This window comes from Haemaphysalis longicornis, unplaced genomic scaffold (genome assembly GCF_048455015.1).
Source record: "Haemaphysalis longicornis isolate Haplotype H1 unplaced genomic scaffold, Haemaphysalis longicornis Haplotype H1 scaffold_1, whole genome shotgun sequence".
Lineage (NCBI taxonomy): Eukaryota > Metazoa > Arthropoda > Arachnida > Ixodida > Ixodidae > Haemaphysalis > Haemaphysalis longicornis.
The window spans coordinates 432167748-432188962 of NW_027526203.1; the positions used below are offsets into that span (position 1 = coordinate 432167748).

General features: G+C 45.1%; 2 protein-coding genes across 2 annotated transcripts in view; both read left to right on the plus strand.

Annotated features, from left to right (window-relative positions):
• Positions 1-3144, plus strand: part of LOC144155736 (vesicle-fusing ATPase 1-like) — a 40046-nt gene extending 36902 nt beyond the window's left edge. The window contains exon 21 of the mRNA XM_077687347.1: positions 555-3144. Coding sequence (XP_077543473.1) covers positions 555-626 — 72 coding nt within the window. The 3' untranslated portion in view covers positions 627-3144. The remainder of the gene's footprint in view (positions 1-554) is intronic.
• A 15417-nt stretch (positions 3145-18561) lies between these two features.
• LOC144155743 (toll-like receptor 2 type-1) overlaps positions 18562-21215 on the plus strand; it is a 32874-nt gene continuing 30220 nt past the window's right edge. The window contains exon 1 of the mRNA XM_077687358.1: positions 18562-18724. The gene's annotated coding sequence lies outside the window, so the exon portion shown is untranslated. The remainder of the gene's footprint in view (positions 18725-21215) is intronic.

Consider the following 21215-nt stretch of genomic DNA (forward strand, 5'->3'; position numbering starts at 1 on the left):
GCGGAGTTGCAAAGACAGCAGCCACCTCAAGGCTGCTGCGGGGATGTTGCAAGGCCACTGGCTCAAGTTAGGGTGCTGACACTACTCAGGACTTCGTAACCAAAAGTGGAATCACAACTCAGTGTTTGACGTCGGTGATGTCGGGGCCGAAAGCGCTGCTTATTCCGGTTGTAATGCCTCATTTCCTTGTGGCGGCACAATCAGCCGTGGCTTCACTGGAGTGCTGTGCAGTGAAGCAACAGTGGGTGCAAAACTAGGGACCGTGGAAATGAAGAAAGACTGACATGTGCAGAGAAAGGTAGTAAATGGTGTGTGTTCGGCTACAAATAAAAAAACCACGTGCTGTTTTTTCTAGTGAGTTGTGTCTTTGGCATGAAAGTGCGTAGCGTATTTTTTTTAAATCAACTGTTCCTGTACATTTGTCCCAAATTAGGCTTTTATGCAGAGGTGTGTTTCTCTTTATGGTGCGCACGTAAAACCAGCAGCATTTCAGCTGTGGTTTTGCGTGAGAGGGGGCAGTCGTCACTGATGAACTGCTTTTGCCCCACCCCCAGACTGCTTCCCAGTACCGAGTGATGAAGTTCATCTGCAAGCTCGAAGAAGAGGGTGCGCTCGAGCTGAAATAAGCGGGGACCTCTGTTGGGCAGAGGGCAGTGTCTCCTGGCTCTTCACGCGGCATTCCTATCTCCACTGTGTCCCAACTGTGTGTGACAACCTCCCTGTGTAGCAGCCTGTCGGTGTATTTTCTCGTCTAAGTTCGTCGGGGTTTGCCCATTCTGGGGCTTATACAAAAGGCACCGTTTTTTTCTCACTCGCCATTGCCTTGGTACCTGTTGATTTAGCTTTTAATGATATAGACAAACGAGGCCTGTGGCTCTTCAGCCTCAGTGAGTTTACCGGGGTTTACCCTCGGCATGTTACCTTTCTTGAGCTACATTTTTTGTCGGCTTAATAGTAGCATGTTGGAATTGACGAGAAATGCCACTTCTCTGTTATTTATGGTATGTGTCGGATACATTGAATGGTGCAAGTTTTTTTTTTATATTTATAGCTGTTGTTGGTTAGGCGTAATTTTGGAGCCTGCCGTAAAAGACGGCTGTTGAATTATTTCAGGATAGATAATGCGTGCTTTTTGTCTATTACTGTCGACATGAGGATATGATACCAAAAGTCATGCGACTTGCCTCTGGCTATGTGCTTTGTCTGCTCTCCAGACAATCTGCATTGACAAACAAACTTCAATATATTTGTTATAAGTATCATGTTCTCTCGCACAAGGTGCAGTTGGAGGAGGGAAGTCTTATTTTATTTTTATTTAGCTATCACTACATCTAATACAAAATTTTTCGCTATTTTTGTTGCCCTGTGACAAAGAAAGTCTCTGGGGATTTTACTGTTGCTTATATAGCTTATGCCCCATAATCTAGGGAGGCAATTCGCATAGTCTTTAAAAGCCGTATTGCTGCGCGAGTCTTTTCTTTCTCCAATTTTTCGATGGTTTTCAGTGTTCAACTTAAAGCTCTTCAACATCAGCCAATTCTGTTCATATAAGTTGTGGAACAACTATTTTCGGAGAGGTGACAAGTTCATTTGTGTGCTTAAGGCATGTACGTACTTCTTCAGTGTGGTTACATTCCGGTATTAACTTGTGATGCTAAGGCCAAGTACCACAAGTTATTGTTACGAATTTTCTACCAATCTCTTTTCACTATGTGCCTCAACATGTGCATTGTTACATACCGGTAGGATTCCTTTGTTACTAGAGAAACCCTGCCATTTGACTGTTCCCTACTACATTTGCGTGGATGTTTGCTGTGGGTGCAAAACTCTCGGTTTATTTTTGTTTCCTCCTAATTTCTACATGCTCTAGTCCTTATGGTGCAAAAGCATAAGGCTTTCCACCTTCTATACTTTCCTTGAAGGTGTGCTGTTTTTGTAACTTATTTTTTCCCCTGCCCTTGTATCAGTTAGTTGCCTTGTATGGAATGTGATAGCCAGGTATGCCACTGAGGGGTTTCATGCAATACTACCGCCTGCAAACTGTTTGAATGCATATACTTTCATGTACAGTTGTGCGACAGTAATGAAATGTAGCTTGTCGATTCGGGGCTTAACGTGAGCATTGTGCTTTCGTGGCCACGAAACGACAGCCCGCTTTTAGTTGTGTCTGTGCTGAAAAAATGATTGGCCAGCAAGATCGATTGGTGAAAATTTTAGAGAAAAAAAAAAAGTCAGTTTCACAACATATCTGTCCAGTAGAGATATCTTTCACTTACTGCCGTGTAATTGTACATTTGCATTATTGCTACGGCCAAAGAAAGCTTTGCCCTTTGCTCAGTCAAGTCATCGCATGCATGTTTGATGTTGCAGCCTGGGCTCTTGTAGATGAGTCCGTACATATATAAGCCAGCATTGATGTTGATAGATTAGTTCTATTCTCAGACTAATCCTTAAAAAATATCTGTGTCCTTTGCCATACATGTTATTCAAGAATTTATTTTTTAGTCATTTACATTGAAAAGGAAAGGTCTTCTTGGATGTGCGTGTACCAGAAGCGAAATTTTTCTTGGGAGGAGGGCAAGGGAGGTCAAAATCTGCGTGCGATTTTATTTTTTCAGCCTTGCTTGAGCACTGATTTCGGTAGTTTACCGATTCCTTTTGCATGAGGAAGTTGTTACAGCATGACGCTTTGATGCTAGGCTTGTTAGTGTTAAAAAAAGCAATGTGCTTTGTGTGGTTACAGTGTCCACTCACAGCAACTTGTTTTAGTGGCATAGCTACAAGTTCAATGATGCTTGAAATGTCATCGAGCCTCCAGATAAGTAGCCTGTGTTTAGAGTACTATTCATCTTCCACACTCGTTGGCAGCCAACATAAATATGTAACTTTAAGCTGCACTGAAGTGTTTTGTCCTAATGAGCACTTTTGTGCTCTAACAGGTTATTTAACCTAAACTTCCGATCTTCTTTAATTTTGTGCAGCAAGATTTCGTGTTGAATGGCCGATTGAGGACACTGACTGACAACTGAAATGTGAAAACTGTTGCTGTTTTTATGCCATTCACTTTGAGTGTAAAGTCCAAAAAAAGATATCGAATCTGAATGTTAAATTGTTTCCAGTAAAATTTGATGATGTTGCTGAAAATCGTGCGAGTGTGTCAAATTTTAAGTTGCATGTTGGTTTCATAATAGCTAAGTTACATTACTTCTCTGCATTCTATGTGTGTGTCGTGCAATACCTGTTATTCTCACCGGTGAGCTGAGCATTAATTTGGTCCACGTGGCAAAGGCAACACTCTGCACACCAATATTTTCTTTTTACGCAAAGCCAGTTTAGGCACAAGTGCTTAGCTTTTGCTTTTGGCAGTGGCATGACAGTTTCGAAATGAAGCCCCTACTCTTGATTTGGGTATAAAAATTAGTGAAAAAAAATGACAATTAAATGGTAGCAAGCAAATGGAAACTCTAAACAGGTGGGAACCAAATTTCCATGCCTTTGTTGCCACAAAAACTTGTCTTTGTTAGGTTAAAGACGCACTTCTTTATGACACGGGGGCACCAGAATTTAAGTCGTACACCGCTCTGTGCTCTTGTACTTAATAGTGGTGCATCATATTTACCCAAAACTGAGCTGTAAACCTGAACAAAACTACCACTTTTGTCTAAGTTGAACTGAACCAAGCTGGAATGCTTTCAGCCACCCTGCTATTTAACCTGAACTGGGAAGCAGTAGTGTTCTGAATCGCTATATATGAAGGTTTTAAAAATGGTCAAGAGCACCATTTTTGAATTTCATGCCTTCGTTCTTGCATGGGGGTGGCTTGTGCGCAAGCAGTTGAAATTTAAGAACAATATGCAGCTGGTGTTAGATTTACAGGAACTAGGGTGACCCCTTTTGGGCAAAGATTCTGTCTCGGGAATATGTCTCAGGAAAGCACACCTTCAAGTCGTGTCGTGCAGTAAGCACAGTATGACTCGGTTTTTGACAATGCAAGACATAAAAACAGTTGGAAAGCATGTTCAAGTTGCCTAGTGAGGCCGAACAGCTTAAGCTTTATGCAGAAAAGGTTTCTCACGTACCTGTTGCAACAAATAATACTACACTGTGAAGCTATACAGTGCAACTGAAATGTTTAATGTGCTGAGCTGCTTGGCATACTATGCCATTTTGTTGTCATTTACTGGTACTGTGTTACTCCTACAACTATAGTACTATGGGTTGCCGCTGCTAATAGCAATACAGTAGTCTGAGCATGAAGTTGCGGGCCCACTCCACGGTCTCATGGTGTGTGTATTTAAGGTGGCAAAGAAAACACCCATGTGTACAATATTCTGGTGTATGTTAAAAGAACCCCAAGGGTCTACATCTGTAGCCTACACCTGGGGGCACCTATAGTCCAGGTGTTGCTTCAATTCATGAAACACCAATTTTATTTGAGCGATATAATACTGGTGCTGTATCCTACAGGCTGTTGAACTTGCTATATCTTGCCTTCTCTTGTTGGCACAATGTATATTTACCTTGAGTGCCCCATTTAAGCACTTCTGGGTACACGGACTTTAGGTATGCGGACTTCTGACTTCATCAAAAAAGGGGTCATCCCTACTCTTGTTCAGGCATAACATGGCATGGTGATGAACAGTTCCCTGGGCTGGCCAAGCAGGGTATTAAAAGTGGAGGATGAAGCCATTTAGTACCAGGTAGTCTAACATAGCTGTAAACGCCTCTGCCTTGCAATGCCTCAAGATAGGTGGGGTCAGGAGAGGGGGCCTAGAGGTAATGTGGAGTTTTTTTTTGCTGGCCGTGCCTGTTGCTTAGTGTGGCGAACATATTCTGCTGATTCAAACCAGTTGTTTACGGAATATTTAGCAGGCTACCTTTGACAGCGACTCGATTCCAGAGAAAACATAGCTCTAGTGGAGCAGCTCAGTGCTATCAAAGACTGACAGTAAAGCCAGTAACTATGTGACTCTAATGTTCATTATCAGAACCTCCGTAATCAAAAAAATCTTAGAAACCATTTCTGATTGGTTGGGAATAGGAGGCACAGCAATCATGATTTGTGGCAAATGTATTCAGTCGACGACCGCTTTTTTTTAAATCTGACGGGGGCTGCAAAAATGTCCGAATAATCAAACAGTCTGAAAAAGCTTTGATGTGTCGCTAGTAAATTCTGCAGGGGTCTAACAGTTGTGCCATTTGTGCCATACAGCGCCAAACATGTTTACCTGCGCCATCCTGTGCCAAGCCATTCCTATTGCGCTAAACTCGTTTATCAGCACCGTCCTGCGCCGCAGAGTCTGAATTGAGCCGCGAGATACAACCGCCATGATGACCTGTGCTCAAAAACTTTGCTGAAACATCGTGTTTTCGGTTTCGATTCGGTTATGGTTTCATCGAGGCTGTGAGTGGCTATGGAAGTTGGCGTTTGCTTTGCTGTAAGGCCGCAGGCACTACGTGCCTACACAATCAATGAAAAATGACCAGAAGTGAGTGAAATGTTTTTGTATCAAATCGCAAACCTGCAGAAAACAGAATAATATTCGTATGAAAGGTTGTAGCCTATTCAATTCAAAGGTTGTAGCCTATTCAAATTCAATAGGTTGTAGCCTATTGAACTTCAATTTAGTTAACCTTTTTTGACGAGCGTAGTTGCATGTATTGAACAAACAGGTTCTTGGATGCTTTTCCCTCGATTAGTAATACGGTTCACCTTTGTTGTGAGGTAATCACTCATGTTCACCTGTGAACGTTGGGGTTAGCTTTGCTTATGTCCTCTACCTCATTACCTACCTCATTACCTACGATAGTCCTCATTACCTACGCCTTGTAACACCCTCTCATTACGTAGTCTATGGTGTAGGTTCTTTGACTCTTGCGACCCCGTGACGAGGCAAGACAAAGTTATGTTCTGCTTTGCACGCACTGAAAACGATGTTTGGTATAGAAAAAATGCAGGTAAACGCCTTGTTTTACAAAATGCTGTTGTGAGTTCACGTAACAATGCTGTCTACCGCACACGAAACGAGGCCTGTTATCTGATTCCCTTCGACTCTGCGCGTGGGGTTTACCTTAGTGACACTGTAGTTTACCCTTTGAATGGTAATAACGCGGCACACTTGCTGGGGCTGAAGGTAGATAACTCTGCATATTGTCAATTTCCAGATATAGTACAAGAACTGCGTTCCTGGTTCGGAGATATTCTAATGCGCGGTAGAATGCCTGATATAGTCAATAGACTAAACTTAAGCTGCTGTGCCAGCCCCCTGACAAACGGCCTTTCTGGCTGCTCCAAGCGTGCTACGAAAAGAAATTTTGCCTGCTCCCAGTACTGCTCCCAAACACACGTACCCTGTTCCACCCCTGATCCTGGCAAAATGTTCTTAATTGTCGGGCAGTTGGAAAACTCTGCCTGTCTTGCCACCTAACATGCACAATCGAAGTGTTAAAAAGAATACACTGTAGAGACATGAAATGATATGAACGTAGTTTGTTATGTTGAGTAGTAGTCAGTTTTTTTTTTTTTTTTTTTGCGCCAAACTAACTTTTTGAGTGCCTTGCTTTGTTTGGCGGTGGCGGTGGCAATGTTCGCGTAACCGAGCGAGCAAACAAGGCACGGTAGGCAGAAAAAATGAGGGACGGGCATCTGGCGAAATAGTGAGGGGGAGGGCGGCACGCGCGGCTATTGTGTCATCTTCCAGCACGTCGCCATTGCTCCGCACGTGTGACTGACTCCCCCTCACACTTTCGCCAGACGCTCCTCCTTTGCTCGTGGCTCATCCGAACTACGTGACCGCGCGGGAGGTTCAAACACTATTTGCAACAACATGCTCGGCGGCGGCAACGCGCTGCGAGATAACGGTAGAGTAGCACGCGCCACCGTGCGTTTACTGATCACGCGATCACTTCCTGAGAAGCAGCAGCTATGCGCTGGAACCGAGAAGACTGCGGTTCACGCCGTGCACAAATTTAGCATTAGGGAGTATAGTAATCGTCAGCTGTTTTTTTATTTCAACTCCGAGGTATTTCCAGCCTTGGCCAAAAGTCCCCAGGCCATGCCAAAATGTTCCAGGCCACAAATAATTCAGAACAGTAGCTACACAATCAAAATCACCCGAAATGTTTTATACTTTAAAGTTGGCAAAAGTTTATAAAATACTGTTTTCACTTGAGCGTGAAGCTTCTGCTTTAATTATTTGTGACCTGGAAATGTTTTGCATGGCCTGGGGACTTGAGGCCTTGGTCTTTTTTTCTATTTCTATTTTTCTATTTCTATTTTTTCTATTTATAAGCTATTTCTCACGACGGTAAATAAATGTTCCACTCATATAATGACAACTAGTCAAATTAATTAATGCTGTCTACTGAGATGTGTCTCATAGAGCCCAATGCCCGATATAAGAATGTTGTGGTGCACTTGACTAGCATGTGGAAGCCTGTCTGAGGTGCAGCATCTAAGATGACCCCACATGCTGGTTTGATCACCCCATCCTGCAGTCCGCTTAGTATACCAAAAACTTCTCTACATATATGCTTACCCACCATGGGGGCTCAGTGGCTATGAAGTTGTGGTGCTGAGCCAAGGACGCAGATTTGATCCTGGCTGCGGTGGCTGCTTTTCTGATGGAGGCAAAAAGCGAAAGCGCACGTGTGTCGAGATTTCGGCGTACGTTAAAGATCCCATGGTGGTCGAAATTAATCTGGAGCCCTCCACTACGGCGCGCCTCATAGCCCAGGTGTAGCTTCGGCGTGTTAAACCCCACAATCAATCAATTAATCAATCAACCAACCAATCAATCAATCAATCAATCAATCAAACAAACAAACAAACAAACAAAGCCGTGCTTGAAAATCTTAGCACACATAGAAACACTCGCAGATATCGGCAAAATCACCCCTGAGCTAGGGCTACCAAATCTACAGGCCAAACTCGTTACAAAGGCAACGTGCATGCCACCTCCCCCATATATCTTCCCTCCTTTTGGCCTTGCTGCAGTATCATCCCCTCCCCCTTCCCTCTCCATTCTGCCATCCGAAGTGATCAGTGGGTCTGCTTACAAATCCACTGAGCAAACTAACCAGACTGGTAGTCCTCTACCATATCGTTCTCCTTCAGCAGGAAGTGCATTCGACACATCTGATAAACTTATCTGCAGATGTATACATCGCAATTATGTACCTGGCTGGTTATACATGTGTGCATCCATTGACGATTGGGTAGGAGTTTTAACCTCCTTTATTCCTGATGCATCAACCACTGGCTCCTCATTGCTCTTGTTCATCAAAGCAAGCACCTCTGTCGCTACATCAGGATGGTTTGTCTGTAAATTGGAACCTTACAACAGATGCATACCAGCCCTGACAGAACTACACTGGGGAAATCTAGACACCTCTGCATGTTCCCATTGCCACAGCTGAGTAGAATTGTGTTGTACCCTTAAACAACCAAGGATGCCCAGTGGGCATTTGAAGAACAGCCGAACATCCAGTGTGAAGGTTGGACGCCCATTGTGAGTCCCTGTGTGGATATACATTTCCGGGTGTACGAAAGATGTCTGCGCATAGACGAAGTAAATACTCATTGAACACAAAGCAAGGACCTAACTAAACCTAAAAGCAACTGGGAAAAGTAACTTACTTTTTCTTTTCATAAGGTTTTTGCATATCAACATGCAGATATCCGTACCTTAGGACCCATCTGCGCATCATAAAAATTCGCTCTCTCTCTCTTTGTTTTTTTGCAAGCAGCTCACCGACTTTAACCTTTGTGTAACTGTGTACTAACACCATGAACATTGGAAACAATTTAATTAAGTAAATCAACTTGGCCTTTCTCGTTGTTTCCTAGACGACTTGTGTGTTTATTTCTCGACCAGTTTTGCTGCAGTTGCTTATGTTGGGTTAATTGTTTGGGGAAAAAACGTACGTATGCTTTCCAAGGAGAGCATGCTGGAAGTAGTTAATCGTTTTTTTCGTGCGGACATGGAAAATGGTTGAAAGAAAGTGGAGAAAAACATGCGCCCGCATGGGGCCCGAACCCGCAACCTTCAGATAGCGTGTCACTGCCTTACCAATTCGACTACTGGGGCGGTGTATTCTTCCTTCATGCTTGGGCGTGGTAGCCTTCTCCGCTCCGGCAACTTGGGGTGAAGGGGAACTCGTTTTTGACTCCAGGTCATGACTCTGGCTGCGGGCGTCTATGGCTTGTCGGCAGCAATCGGTTAGCCGTAAATCTTTTTTTTTTTTTTTTGCTACTTGTGGCATCAAGACTGCCATAATCGAGGTCCTCAAAATGCGTGTGGCTTGAAGGGCTTGTTGAATGAACACAGAAAACCAAGGGCAGAAGTTAAGAGCACCAGGGAGGGCATGGGGGAAGCAGTTTGTCATCTGTTCGTGTGGTGTGGAAATAAACATACTGAAAGGTTTCAACGAACGTGGAGAGAGAGAGAATAAACTTTATTTCGAGGAATACAATGATGATGCATTTTGAAAGCGATGCTGGTGGTTAGGTCGCGTTGATGGCTATCAATGTGATCTGATGAGTGACCATGGCAGCCCTGGCAACCAAATGGACCTGTAGGTCTGGGCCCGAGCTGTGCAGCACCGCCTCCCACTGTTCCTCGGAGTGTATTTCGAGAAGAAGATTTTTTGGGCAAGCCCAGATGATATATGGGATAGTGTGGCATGACCGCCACATAAGCAGCAGGCCGAAGTGGGGTAAAGACATGGGTGGATGTGGGTCAGAACGGCAGGATTCGTAAAGATGCCTGTCTGAAGAAGTCGCCACGTGTAGGCTTTGGAGTTTTGTCCGCTGGAGGATAGATGAAGTGGGAGAGGCAGTAGTGTATAGTTATACCGTGAAGAGAGATCAGGCGGTCCCGTGCGGATTGCGCCCCATGGTACTGCTAGAGGCTGGGCTCAGCCCGGATCGCGAGTCCTTTGGCGTGCTCATGGGCCACCTTCTTCAAGGCCGGAATGCGCTGGCGTCTAGGTCAAAACGTCTTAGGCCTAGGTCTGGCAGAGCTTCCTGCCAATATTTTGAGTGCCGGCTGTGAGATGCGTCTAGTGGCGAAATTTTTAACTGCAGTTTTGGAATCAGAAATCATCGTGCTGGGAGTGGGGTGGAGCATTATGGCTAGGGCTATGGCCTCCTCTTCCGCCATCTCTAGGCGGGTGGATTGAACGATGGCTGAATTGAGAAAGTCCTTGCTATGGCCTGTAAAGCAATAGCACCGGACAGTGTATTTGAATGTGTATTTGACCAATTGACCCACACATATCCCTATTGGTCTATTTCATTTCATCATAAGCCTATCGACGCCCACTGCAGGGCACAGGCCTCTCCCAGAGATCTCCAATTATCCCGGTCCTGTGCCAACTGCGACTAATTTATCCCCGCAAACTTCTTGGTCTCATCTGCCCATCTAACCTTCTGCCGCCTCCTGCGACGCTTGCCTTCTTTAGGGATCCACTGTGTTACCCTCCATGACCAACGTTTACCCAATTGCCTTTGCCCTGCTCACGCCCTGCCCACGCCCACGCCAATCATGCCCTGCCTACGCCCATTTCTTCTTAATTTCTACCAATATGTCATTAACACATGTTTGTTCCCTGATCCACTCTGCTCTTTTCTTGTCCCTTGATGTTAACACCTATCATCTTCCGTTCCATTGCTCGCTGAGTCGTCCTCAATTTAAGTTGAACCCTTTTAATGAACCTTCAAGTTTCTGACCCGTAGGTGGGTACCGGTAATATTCTACAATGGTAGGATTCCATTCATTATCTGAGAATGCCTACCGAATGCACTCCACCCCATTCTTATCCTTCTAATAAGAGGATTCGCTACAGAATCCTCTCTTGCCATCCCTAGCAATATCCATGACATATTCATCGTCTGGCCCATTCCCCGTGACATGCACTCGACGCACAATCGAGCCTGCCGGAAGCAGCGTGCGCGGGCCCTTACGAAGCGATACCCAGTACATACGGCAACTGTTTATGTTGACGCGGCTACCCTAGCAAAAATTCTGATACAAATTCATGTTCTGCAGGCACCACGACGCCTACGCGGTCGCAATCATCAGCGGTCCCAACAGTCCCCCTCTTACCACCCTCACCCTTCGCACTTCTTCCCCGCGACTGCGGAAGAGGCGGCTATAGCTCTTGCAGTAACACTACGGCCTTCCCCTGCGATCATAATATCCGATTCGAAGACGGCCATTCGAAATTTCGCCCGGGGTCGCATTTCTCCCCTGGCACTCAAAATCCTTCTTCAAAATCCCCCTTACTCCCCCACCGAGCTGGTGTGGACCCCAGCCCACGCGGGTGTGGGAGGGAACGAGGCAGCACACAGAGCCGCTTGAGAACTTCCGAGCGGGTCTTAGCTTTGATCCCTTCCTGTCAGCTCGAGATAGGCTCCTTTCCTTTCATGAGATTGAGATTACGTCTCATTACCGCTTCTCCCGCCGTCTACTGCCCCCTGCACATCCGGCGCTCTCTCACGCCGAAGAGCGCCTATGACGCTTAGTGCTGACGTACACCCTTCCTTGCCTCTCCCGCCTGAACCGCATGTACCCCGCTCTGTACTCCTCATCCCACTGCCCCGCTTGTGGGGTGGTCCAAACCATGGATCACCTTCTCTGGCAATGCAACCCGTTCCCCCATATCGAGACGGTGAGCACTGGGCGAGGGCGTTGGGCAGCTCGGATTCAGCGGTGCAACAAGCCATCGTCGTTCGGGTTGCCGAAGTCACCGGGGATCCTCCTCCCGTTACCACCCCTTCCCCGAATCAGCCCTTTGCGGCAATAAAAGTTATCTCTCTCTCTCTCTCTCTCTCTCTCTCTCTCTCTCTCTCTCTCTCTCTCTCTCTCTCTCTCTCTCTCTCTCTCTCTCTCTCTCTCTCTCATTATCTCTGCCTCATAGTTGCGGGATCCAGGGTCACTATACTTGGCCTAAGTACATATATTCGCTTACCACTTCCACTGCCTCGCCACCTATATCTCAAACCGCTGTGCTCTCCCGATGTTTTTGTTTTCTGCATATTAATTTTCAGGCCCGCGGTTTTACTCTGCTTGCCCAGTGCTGTAAGCCTGCTTTGCAATTCGTCCCCCGAGTTACTTAGGTAATTAGCAAGGCAACGTCCTCAGCAAATCTGAGGTGACGTATTCCCCATTAACCCTTACGCCCACTTGTTCCCAATCCAATGTTCTAAAACTCTTGCAACAGGGGACACGAGGGTCGAAAAATCGCCGTTTTTTCGAAATATGTCGATTTCTTGTTTTCACTTGCATTATCATCTTTGACTATCAAGCTTCTTTCATGGGAAAAAATGAAAACGAAATACGAACGAGAACTTAGTGAGAAATGAGAAACGTGTCTGAATGACTCGCGATGACCCTAGAAAGCACGCAATCAAGCCGCATTTCGGCCATCTTAGAGAGTTTGCTGCACGGCAGCGTGGCTGGCAGCCATTTCACACACTTGGGAGAGGTAGACAAAGCCGCGGCCTTCTCCCAATCGAACTGCTCGCCACATGCTCGCCAGCTTCGTATCTCCGCGTAAAAAAAAAAAAATATTTCTTCCCGCTTGTTTTGAGAGCTCCTACTGGGTATTTAAATCACGTGACGCGAAATCGGTACTGCCATTGGCTCTTGCCGCTTGTGAGCCGCCATCTTCCGTTCGCTACTTTGCGCTATCTTTTCTATTTTATTTCCTTATCGTGTGTTTTGAATCATGAACGGTGAGGAGAAGCGTGACTTTCGTCGCCGCAAGTCCCGGACTTCACGCCCGCACAAGGGAGAGCGCAAGCGGCGCAGCATTGCGACGACCACGGCCAACGCCGGCACGACCGGCACGGCGAGGCCTAACGGCGACGCGCCTTCAAGCGTTGCGAGCGCGGTTCAACCAGGCGAGGCTGATTTTATCAGTGACGCTATCAGCTTTGTAAGCGTATCGGAGAAGTTGCAGCCTTCCAAGACGGGGAGACAGCCGGCAACGGGAGCTGTGCAAAGGCGCCGCAGTGATTTCCCTACACCCCCCCTAGGGGGTGTGTAGACCCCCCCCCCCCCCCCTAGTTTTTCTGGACACCCCCCCCCTTGAATCCCCAAATTTTACTCTTGTCAGTCCTGGTATAGACCTTTTTCAGTATCAATCTGCGCATGCGCGGGCTGCCCGTCTGCTATTCTTGGCAGTAGCCTCGGGCAAAATAAACAAAAGTGCGCCCCCCAAGCTTGCTGTTAGCGTTGCACGTATTTATTTCCCTTTTTTCGACAGCTCGTGGCAAGTTCGTATGTGCACACAAAAAAGGCTTTCAAAGGCTTTCGTGTACTACCTAAACATTGTTTCAAGAACTCAAATTTCGTCACTGGCCCTGGTAACAAGTTCGAAAATGTCCTTATACGTTGAAAAATGGCGAGAAATAAAAGAAACTGAATACGGACCTTTCATGGTAAAAAATGAATTTCTCTAAATTTGTTTTTTTCTTAGATTGAATAGAAAGCACCGCCTCTCAGGTGTATATATATATATATATATATATATATAGAAGACTTGTCTCGAAGTCGAAATAAACCCTCCGCTGTTGCTGTTACCGAGGTTTCTTACTATATATATATATATATATATATATATATATATATATATATATATATATATATATATACTGAGGAAAGCAAGTTCTCTTTGCTGAAACGTTTTTATTCTCTTATATATATATATATATATATATATATATATATATAAGAGAATAAAAACTTCGAACAAGGTAAAAGCACGATTTGTGGCCTACGTTTCAGCAAAGAGAACTTGCTTTCCTCAGGGCAATCTCTCGCCTGGCAGGCACGGTTTATATAGGGGTAGGACCCCAGGTGAAAGGCGAGGGAAAGATGGAAGGGAAATTGAGCAAGCTGATTGGTTTGGGAGTGTGTCAGGGGAGAGATTGAGGGGCCAAGAAGGTTGTCTAGTTTAAGCCGCGAAGTAGGTCACACGGAAGTCAGCTGGTGGTTGACATTCGTGGAATTTTTGGAGAGAAAGGATGAGAGGGTGTTTATTGACCCGCCGCGGGGTATAGGGAAAGGATCTCAGAACCGCCGGAAGCAGACCAGGCGGTGAGGTTGGGGTCCTTATCAGAAACTATCTGCAAGCCTCAGGTCAAATGAAAAGATAGAGACGGGGGGATAACTAGGTCAAGGAAAAAAGAAAAAAAGGAGAAAAAAAAAAAAACAGGGAGGGAAACCACATAAACCCACACACAAAAGAAAAAGCAATGACCCGGCAACTGAAATGGCACGTGTCACCCACGGCAACATTCCTGGAACAGGCCTGTCCTGAAACTCAAAAACGAAAAGATAAAGTTCGAGTGACGTACGGGGCACAAGACCACGCGGAGTAAAAAAAAAATAGAAATTAAATAAATAAAATTGAATTCCAAAAGCAAAGGTTGGAGGGATGAGGGCGAGCATTAAGCTAGACTCTAAGGAATGAAAAAAAAAAAAGAAGTTTACAGAGCAGAGTGAACGGTCATAGTCTTTGCATGAGGTATATGCACGAAAATGCCTAATGCTGTATTCCCGGTGAATATCGCAAGGATTCCAAGTTGCCCTTAGACGCATTAATTCCAGCAGGTTCCATGGAGTTGAATTTGTGAATTAAGTAGGATTCTCGGTATTTCCTGTCCCTAGGAGACTTAAAATTTGACTGAAGTATATATAACTTAAGGTCATCAAAATTGTGGCCTGGTTGGTTGAAATGCTGCGCTACAGCTATGGAGGATTTGCTAAGAGTATACCTGCCCGGTGACCATTAAGCCGTAGGCTCATAGGTTGGCTCGTTTCGCCTATATATACTGTTTGTGGCACATTGAGCATTCCAACATATACACAATGTTGGATGAAGTGCACGTAAAACTTGAATTAATCTTGTGGACATAATTACTGGCTGTGCTTTTTACAACGCAGTCTGTTTGCAGGTGCCTACAAGTCTTGCATCTGGGGCGGGAGCAGCTGGCTATGACTGGTTGCTTTGAAGGCCCTGTTTTAGCATGCACTAAAATATCTTTTAGATTCCTGTTTCTCCGGTAGGTAACCCTTGGTGCTTCCGGGAAAGTCTTTTTAAGTCGGTCGTTACTGGCTAAAATGGGGTAGTGCTTCCGCAGTATATTGTTTACGTTTGGGAGGGTGTTTGAAAATTTAGTTATTAGGGCAGGTGGCCTGGCGCTTTCGTTTTGCCGCTGTTGGTTGAGAACGTCATCCCTTTTGAGATTAGACACACGTTGGTACGCGTGATCGAGCGAGCTTTTGGGGTGGTTCCTGTTCATAAGGGTGGCCTTGAGTTCGTCAAGGTGCTCTACGTAGTCACTGTCATCACTGCATACTCTTCTAAGCCTGGTGGCTTGTCCTACAAAGATCCCTTGTTTGCAGTGTCTGGGGTGATGGCTTTTATAATCTAGGTACTGCTGCCTATCTGTTGGCTTTCTAAAAAGCGTGGTTTTAAGTTTACCGTTGTCTAGAATGACGGTAGTATCTAGGAAGTTCGCTTCTTTTTCAGAATACTGGCAGGAGAATTTAATAGTCGGATGCGAAGAATTGAGATGGGATAGAAACGTTTCTAGAGTCGCGCGACCGTGTTCCCAAATCATGAAGATGTCGTCTATGTAGCGGAGGTAAACCTGAGGTTTATGCGGAAAAGAGTTTAATAGGGTAGCTTCAAGTTGCCCCATGAAAATGTTGGCATAGGTCGGTGCGAATGGAGTACCCATGCTAGTTCCAAAAACTTGCAAGAAGTAAGAAGAGTCAAATTCAAAATAATTGAGAGTTAGAACTAGTTTTAACAAAGTTATGTACACTTCTGGTGCATGTTGGAGCAGGTTCACTGATAGAGATTTTGAAATCGCTTCAATTCCTTCGGCGAACGGAATGTTTGTATACAATGCAGCAACGTCAAGAGTAACAAGGAGGGCTCCACTGGGCAGGCGCCCGCTCATATTTATGTATTCTATTATGCGGAGGAAGTGGGGGGTGTCCTGAACGAATGAAGGAAGAAGAGCCGGAATGTCGGATAGGTGATGATACAGAAACAGAGATAGTGCTTCGGTTGGGGTATGGTTATTCGAAACTATGGGTCTGCCAGGAATGTCGGCAGTGAACAATAATTCTACGGGGACTTTATGGACTTTTGGGAGGAGGTAAAAACGTACTGCATGCTTATTATTCGGTTTCATGAAATTTAAGTCAGTAGTCGTTATTAATTCTCTAGATCGTAGATCTGTGAGGCTCTGAAGGATTATTAGGCTGTATTCCTGGCTCGGATCGTTATCTAAGGGCTTGTAGTGGCAAGGGTTATTGAGCTGCCTATAAGCTTCATCTTTGTATTTTCCCATAGGTAAAACACTGCCACCTTTGTCGGCTGGCTTTATGACTATGTCGGTTCTGGCTGATAGGCAATTCAGGGTAACTTCTTCCGACGGAGTTTAGGTTCTTGCGCTTGTTTGATCGCTTAGTTGTTGCCAATATTTCTCTTGATACTGATTTTAAGTACAGATCCAATTCTGGAGATTGATCTACATCTGGAGTCCAAGTGCTAGGAGGGTGTAGGGTGCGTTCGTTAATGTCAGGTTGGTCCTGCTTCTCCAAAAAAAACTCGCTTAGTCTCATTCTCCGAGAAAATTCAGTGAGATTTTTGTGTAACTCGTATTCATTCACACTGTTATTTGTGGGACAGAAAGTTAGACCTCGTTCTAGGATACCTTTTTCGTCGGCCGTTAGTGTTTTGGAAATGTCAATAACGTTGCTGGGGCAGGTAGCGAGAGAGCTCGTTTTTTCTATAGGATTATTGACTGGGGGAGGAGGTTCTATTAAAGCGATCTCTGTATCGAGGGGGAACATTACATGACCTAGTACTTCATAGTCGCGGCTATTGAGAGGCTGATCTCCTACAGTACATGCTGCATTTTGCGAGGGAAGTTGGTCACGCTGAAACTTAACCGCTTGCTTATTGCTAAGATCATTTTCCTTACGATTTATGAAAATATTGAGATCTAGTTTCTCCTGCTCGGTTAGTGGAAGAGCTTCAGTCTGGTCGTTGAAGAGGCTGAGTTGGCTAGTACAGTGCTCTCTAAGAATTTCTAGGAGGGAAAGAGAAGCATTATTCAGAATATCTTGCCACCTGGCAGCTAGTTCAGGAGGGAGCTCACCAAGGGCACATCTAACTTTTAGGCGGAGGCCTTTGGGGACCTTTTTGCTTTGGAGATACGAGGAGTACGTTTTTAGATGAAACCTGTAGTTGGTTTGTTTTCCGGCTTGTTTTCGAGCTTTGAGGAAAGAGCGGGATTTAGGGGTTGGAGCGGGATTTAGGGGTTATATATATATATATATATATATATATATATATATATAGAAAATGAAAAACGTACGTCACGGGGATGAGCGTTTGGTTAACAGACGTCTATTATTTAACTAGTGGGATAAAAAAACAGCTTTTCTAGTTTATGACCCCGTAACGCACTCCCTCACCAGAGCAGGATCGGCCACCCTGGTGTATAGTCATGACCACAATCTCCCATGAATATTCCAGTTGGTCTATTAGGCTGATACAGCAAATAGCTATTGGACTACTATTACCAATACCTATTGGTCTATTATACCAATGTACGACTATAAGACCAATAGATTTTGTATTGGTCCTATACTCAAATACATCCGATAGCCTGACATTTTTCTCTGTTGGACCAATACAAATTTCTATTGGAATTTTTGCTAGGGCCCGGCACGCGCAGTTTGTATTGTCACCAATATGCCTCTCCGTAGTAGTTCGGGCCAGTCGCTCATGCTGTCTCGTAAAGTGGACCTCTATCAATGCTCTTGAGCTGTATTGTGGAAACCCATCCCATCGAATCGGGCAGTGGAAATGCATGTTGTGAATGACTCAAAGCGCTAATTTATAGTTTCGCCTAATTAGCACGTTTACTCTATCGAGCTGGCTTTAGATAGGTGGAGGTAATGGAGGGAGTAGACTAGTCGGCTTAAGACAACGGCTGAAAAACATGCGCCGCAGGAAGGACCCGAACCCACAACCGCCCGATGCCTTACTACTTTGACTGCTACGGCATCGGCATTCCCCTTCCGCTTTTTTTTATTTTACATTTGGTGGTGCAGGGAACGTTTTTTTTTTTTTTTTTTTTGACCCGGCCGTGGTGGGAACAGCTCAATTAATGCGAGCTATCCTCCACTATGAAAAATGTCGAAGAATTGGGCGCTATAAACATTATAGATACCGGTAGATATAGAATTTGTAAGAAAAACGAATTCCGATAAGCGCCCGCCAAATTTAGAAGAAATCGCACCAGGAATTCTAATCACGCCATTTAACAGGTGGTGCGCCGCGGCGCCTCCGAGGCCGCCTGTTTTGTTCAGAGCCTCACGCAGCGTAGTCTGAACCAGCGTTTTTGGATTAGGACCTAGTAATCTAAAAACGTTGGCCTCAACATAAGGCGCCGTGACAGGCCCAACGATGAACCCCACGCACCCGGCCTCCATGCATTGCTACGGTCCCTAGAATATGTTGCCGTCGTCAGCTGTCAGCGGCTGCAATGACGCTCGCGCGCGCTTATCGGCTCTCCGGTGACGCCAGCGGACCCAATCGAAGGAGCGCCGACGATACCAGTGGCGCTTGCAAGCTCGTACGGAGAACGCCAACGGCTGCGCCGGAAAAAGCTCTGTTGCATCGCAACGTACGTAGAGTGCCCCACGCACGTTGTTACGCCTTACCCCGAATGTTTTCTTATCTTTGTTGTTGCTGTCGTGTGCTTTCAGGTCACACGTGGTTGGGATCTCACGCGCGCATATGCAGCGAGAGATGGCCATACGAGGGTTTTTTTTTTTTTATATGAGCCAGATCTGTCTAAGACGATTTCGAGAAACAAGCGGAAGTTTGTTACCGAGCCTAAATGCAACGCTATCATATATCATAGCTATTAATATGATATATTTTACATGTCAGCTAGGGGAAGTGTATTGCCACAAGTAATTAAAGATTATGTGGTGACTTCAGCAATATTGGGGTGATGAGTTTGTATTTGGCTCATATTGAATTGAAACACTCAAGTTGATATGTGGTATTCATGTGACAACTTTATTTAAATTGTCTTTCAAGAATGGTGCGATTGAATTTTGGCGGAAAAGGCATTAAACATATGCAAAAAGGGCTTCAAGAACAGTAGAACTATACATGGAGAGCACGTGAGTTCTCTTGACACCACTAGCAGCTCTTTTCGAATACTTCCCAGGATAATTTTCTTATGCACGCCTGAAGGCACTCACAAAGTAAGCAAGGTATTCATTTTCTCGTCATGAATTTCCGAAACGCTTCACAAGAAGGTTGCTCATATATTCTTCTTAACCTTAATGAAGTGGTTGGTACTCTCAGAGTTGGGGGGGAGGGGGTGATTTGCCAGGGCTTGTAAGCGGCGGCTATTTAGTTAAGTAATAAAATGGTAAATAGGGTAGTAAAAAATAAATATAACCAGAGTTACTCCGGGACGGAAGAGACTAGATGAATTCATTGTCACTTCTTCCGTTCACTTCGTCGTTGACATCCAGGGACAAATCTTTCGCCGATATCCTAACTGCCGTCTGAATTCACGATAAGCCAGCTTCGAAAAGCAGAAAAAAAAATTCTGAAAACACCCACGAAACAGTTGGAACAGTCAAGCGAAAAACAAACTCCCATTGGACAAATGGATTTGGCTCATTTTGGTCAGCGAAGAGCAGGATCTGGCTCATTTTCGATACGAACTACGATCTGCGTACAGGTTTACAGTGCGTCAGTTCACCTATATTCTTGCCACCCCCTTTTTAGGGGATAGTTGCTGAGTTTTTCTTGTCAGTGCAATTTTATCTGAGTTAGTTTCGGTTTCTAGATCTGGCTCATTAAAAAAAAAAAAAAACGCCTCCTACGATATATAATGCTGCCGCTACGGGATGGTTTTTGGTACGCCAAGCGATGCTGATGACGATTTATGCTAAAAGCAAAGTTTATTTGGTTTGGTATAACTTTCAGTGTTGTCACAGCGCTCTTTTTCTGGCTTTTGGTTTTATCTCGTCGTGGCAGTAAAGCGGATAGAAGGAAAGAAGAAACACTGCAGGCGCGCGTAACAGGACAATAAGTCTAATGATCGATGACAGACATTTCACAGCAGCTGCTGGCAGTGCTCTTTTCGGCTAAGCCTGGCAGTTTACGGAAGAAAAAAAAGCATCATTTTGGCTATGGCAGACGCAATATTTACCAAGAATATAAATGTGGGGGGATGATTTCTCAAATATGTCTGCAGTGAGCGATTCAATGTTCGTCACAGTACCGCTCTTGCAGGGAGAAAATTCTCCGGTGCACTTAAAGGGGTACTGAAATTCCCTCCGCCGATACATAAATGTACAGTCTTCGTCAAAATTTTCTAGGTCAAGCCGAAAGTGGGCAGTCCGGAAAAAATTCAATGTACAAGCATACGTACCGAGCGAGGCTGAAACGTTTTATGCCGAAAACTAGAGAAAACACCTTTCTTTCTTACTTTAATAAGATATTTTTGTCACATTCAATCTGATGGAGGCGAAAAGCAAAAACGCCCGTGTGTACGAGATTTCGGCGCACGTTAAAGATCCCCAGGTGGTCAAAATTAATCCGGAGCCCTCCGCTACGGCGCGCCTCATCGCCTGCGTTGTGTCGGCGCGTTAAACAACTACAATCAATCAACTAGCAAGTAAAATTTATCATGCGGGAGAAGCATTCAGTTCACACGGAGTGCAGTTTCTTGCTCACATCGGCAAGCGACAAACAGGTTACACGTGCGCGGAGCTATAATCAGTTGAATTCGCCTCCTTATCTGACAAGCTCTCGACGCCTGGCTGACACAATGAACCTTTTTCTTTTTTTGAAATGTGGGACGCTTGCATTATCTCTCGGGTAAGCTTATTCCTGTGTTTGAAAAATCACATCTGTGTCACTAAAGCACGGGATGAACCCATACGTACCACAGTGCGCGAACAGATGCGCATATGTGTCGGAGGCTGTTCTGTTCCCGCAGGCGTGTATTAAGCCAACCCACATACTCAGGTCCACGGGGTAGAGGAATGCAATAAGCAACCCTCAGTGTTCACGGAACAAAGGCAACGTTGAGCTTAATCAGGCAACTACTCAGCTTATGTTTCCGACTTTTACAGGGTCCATGA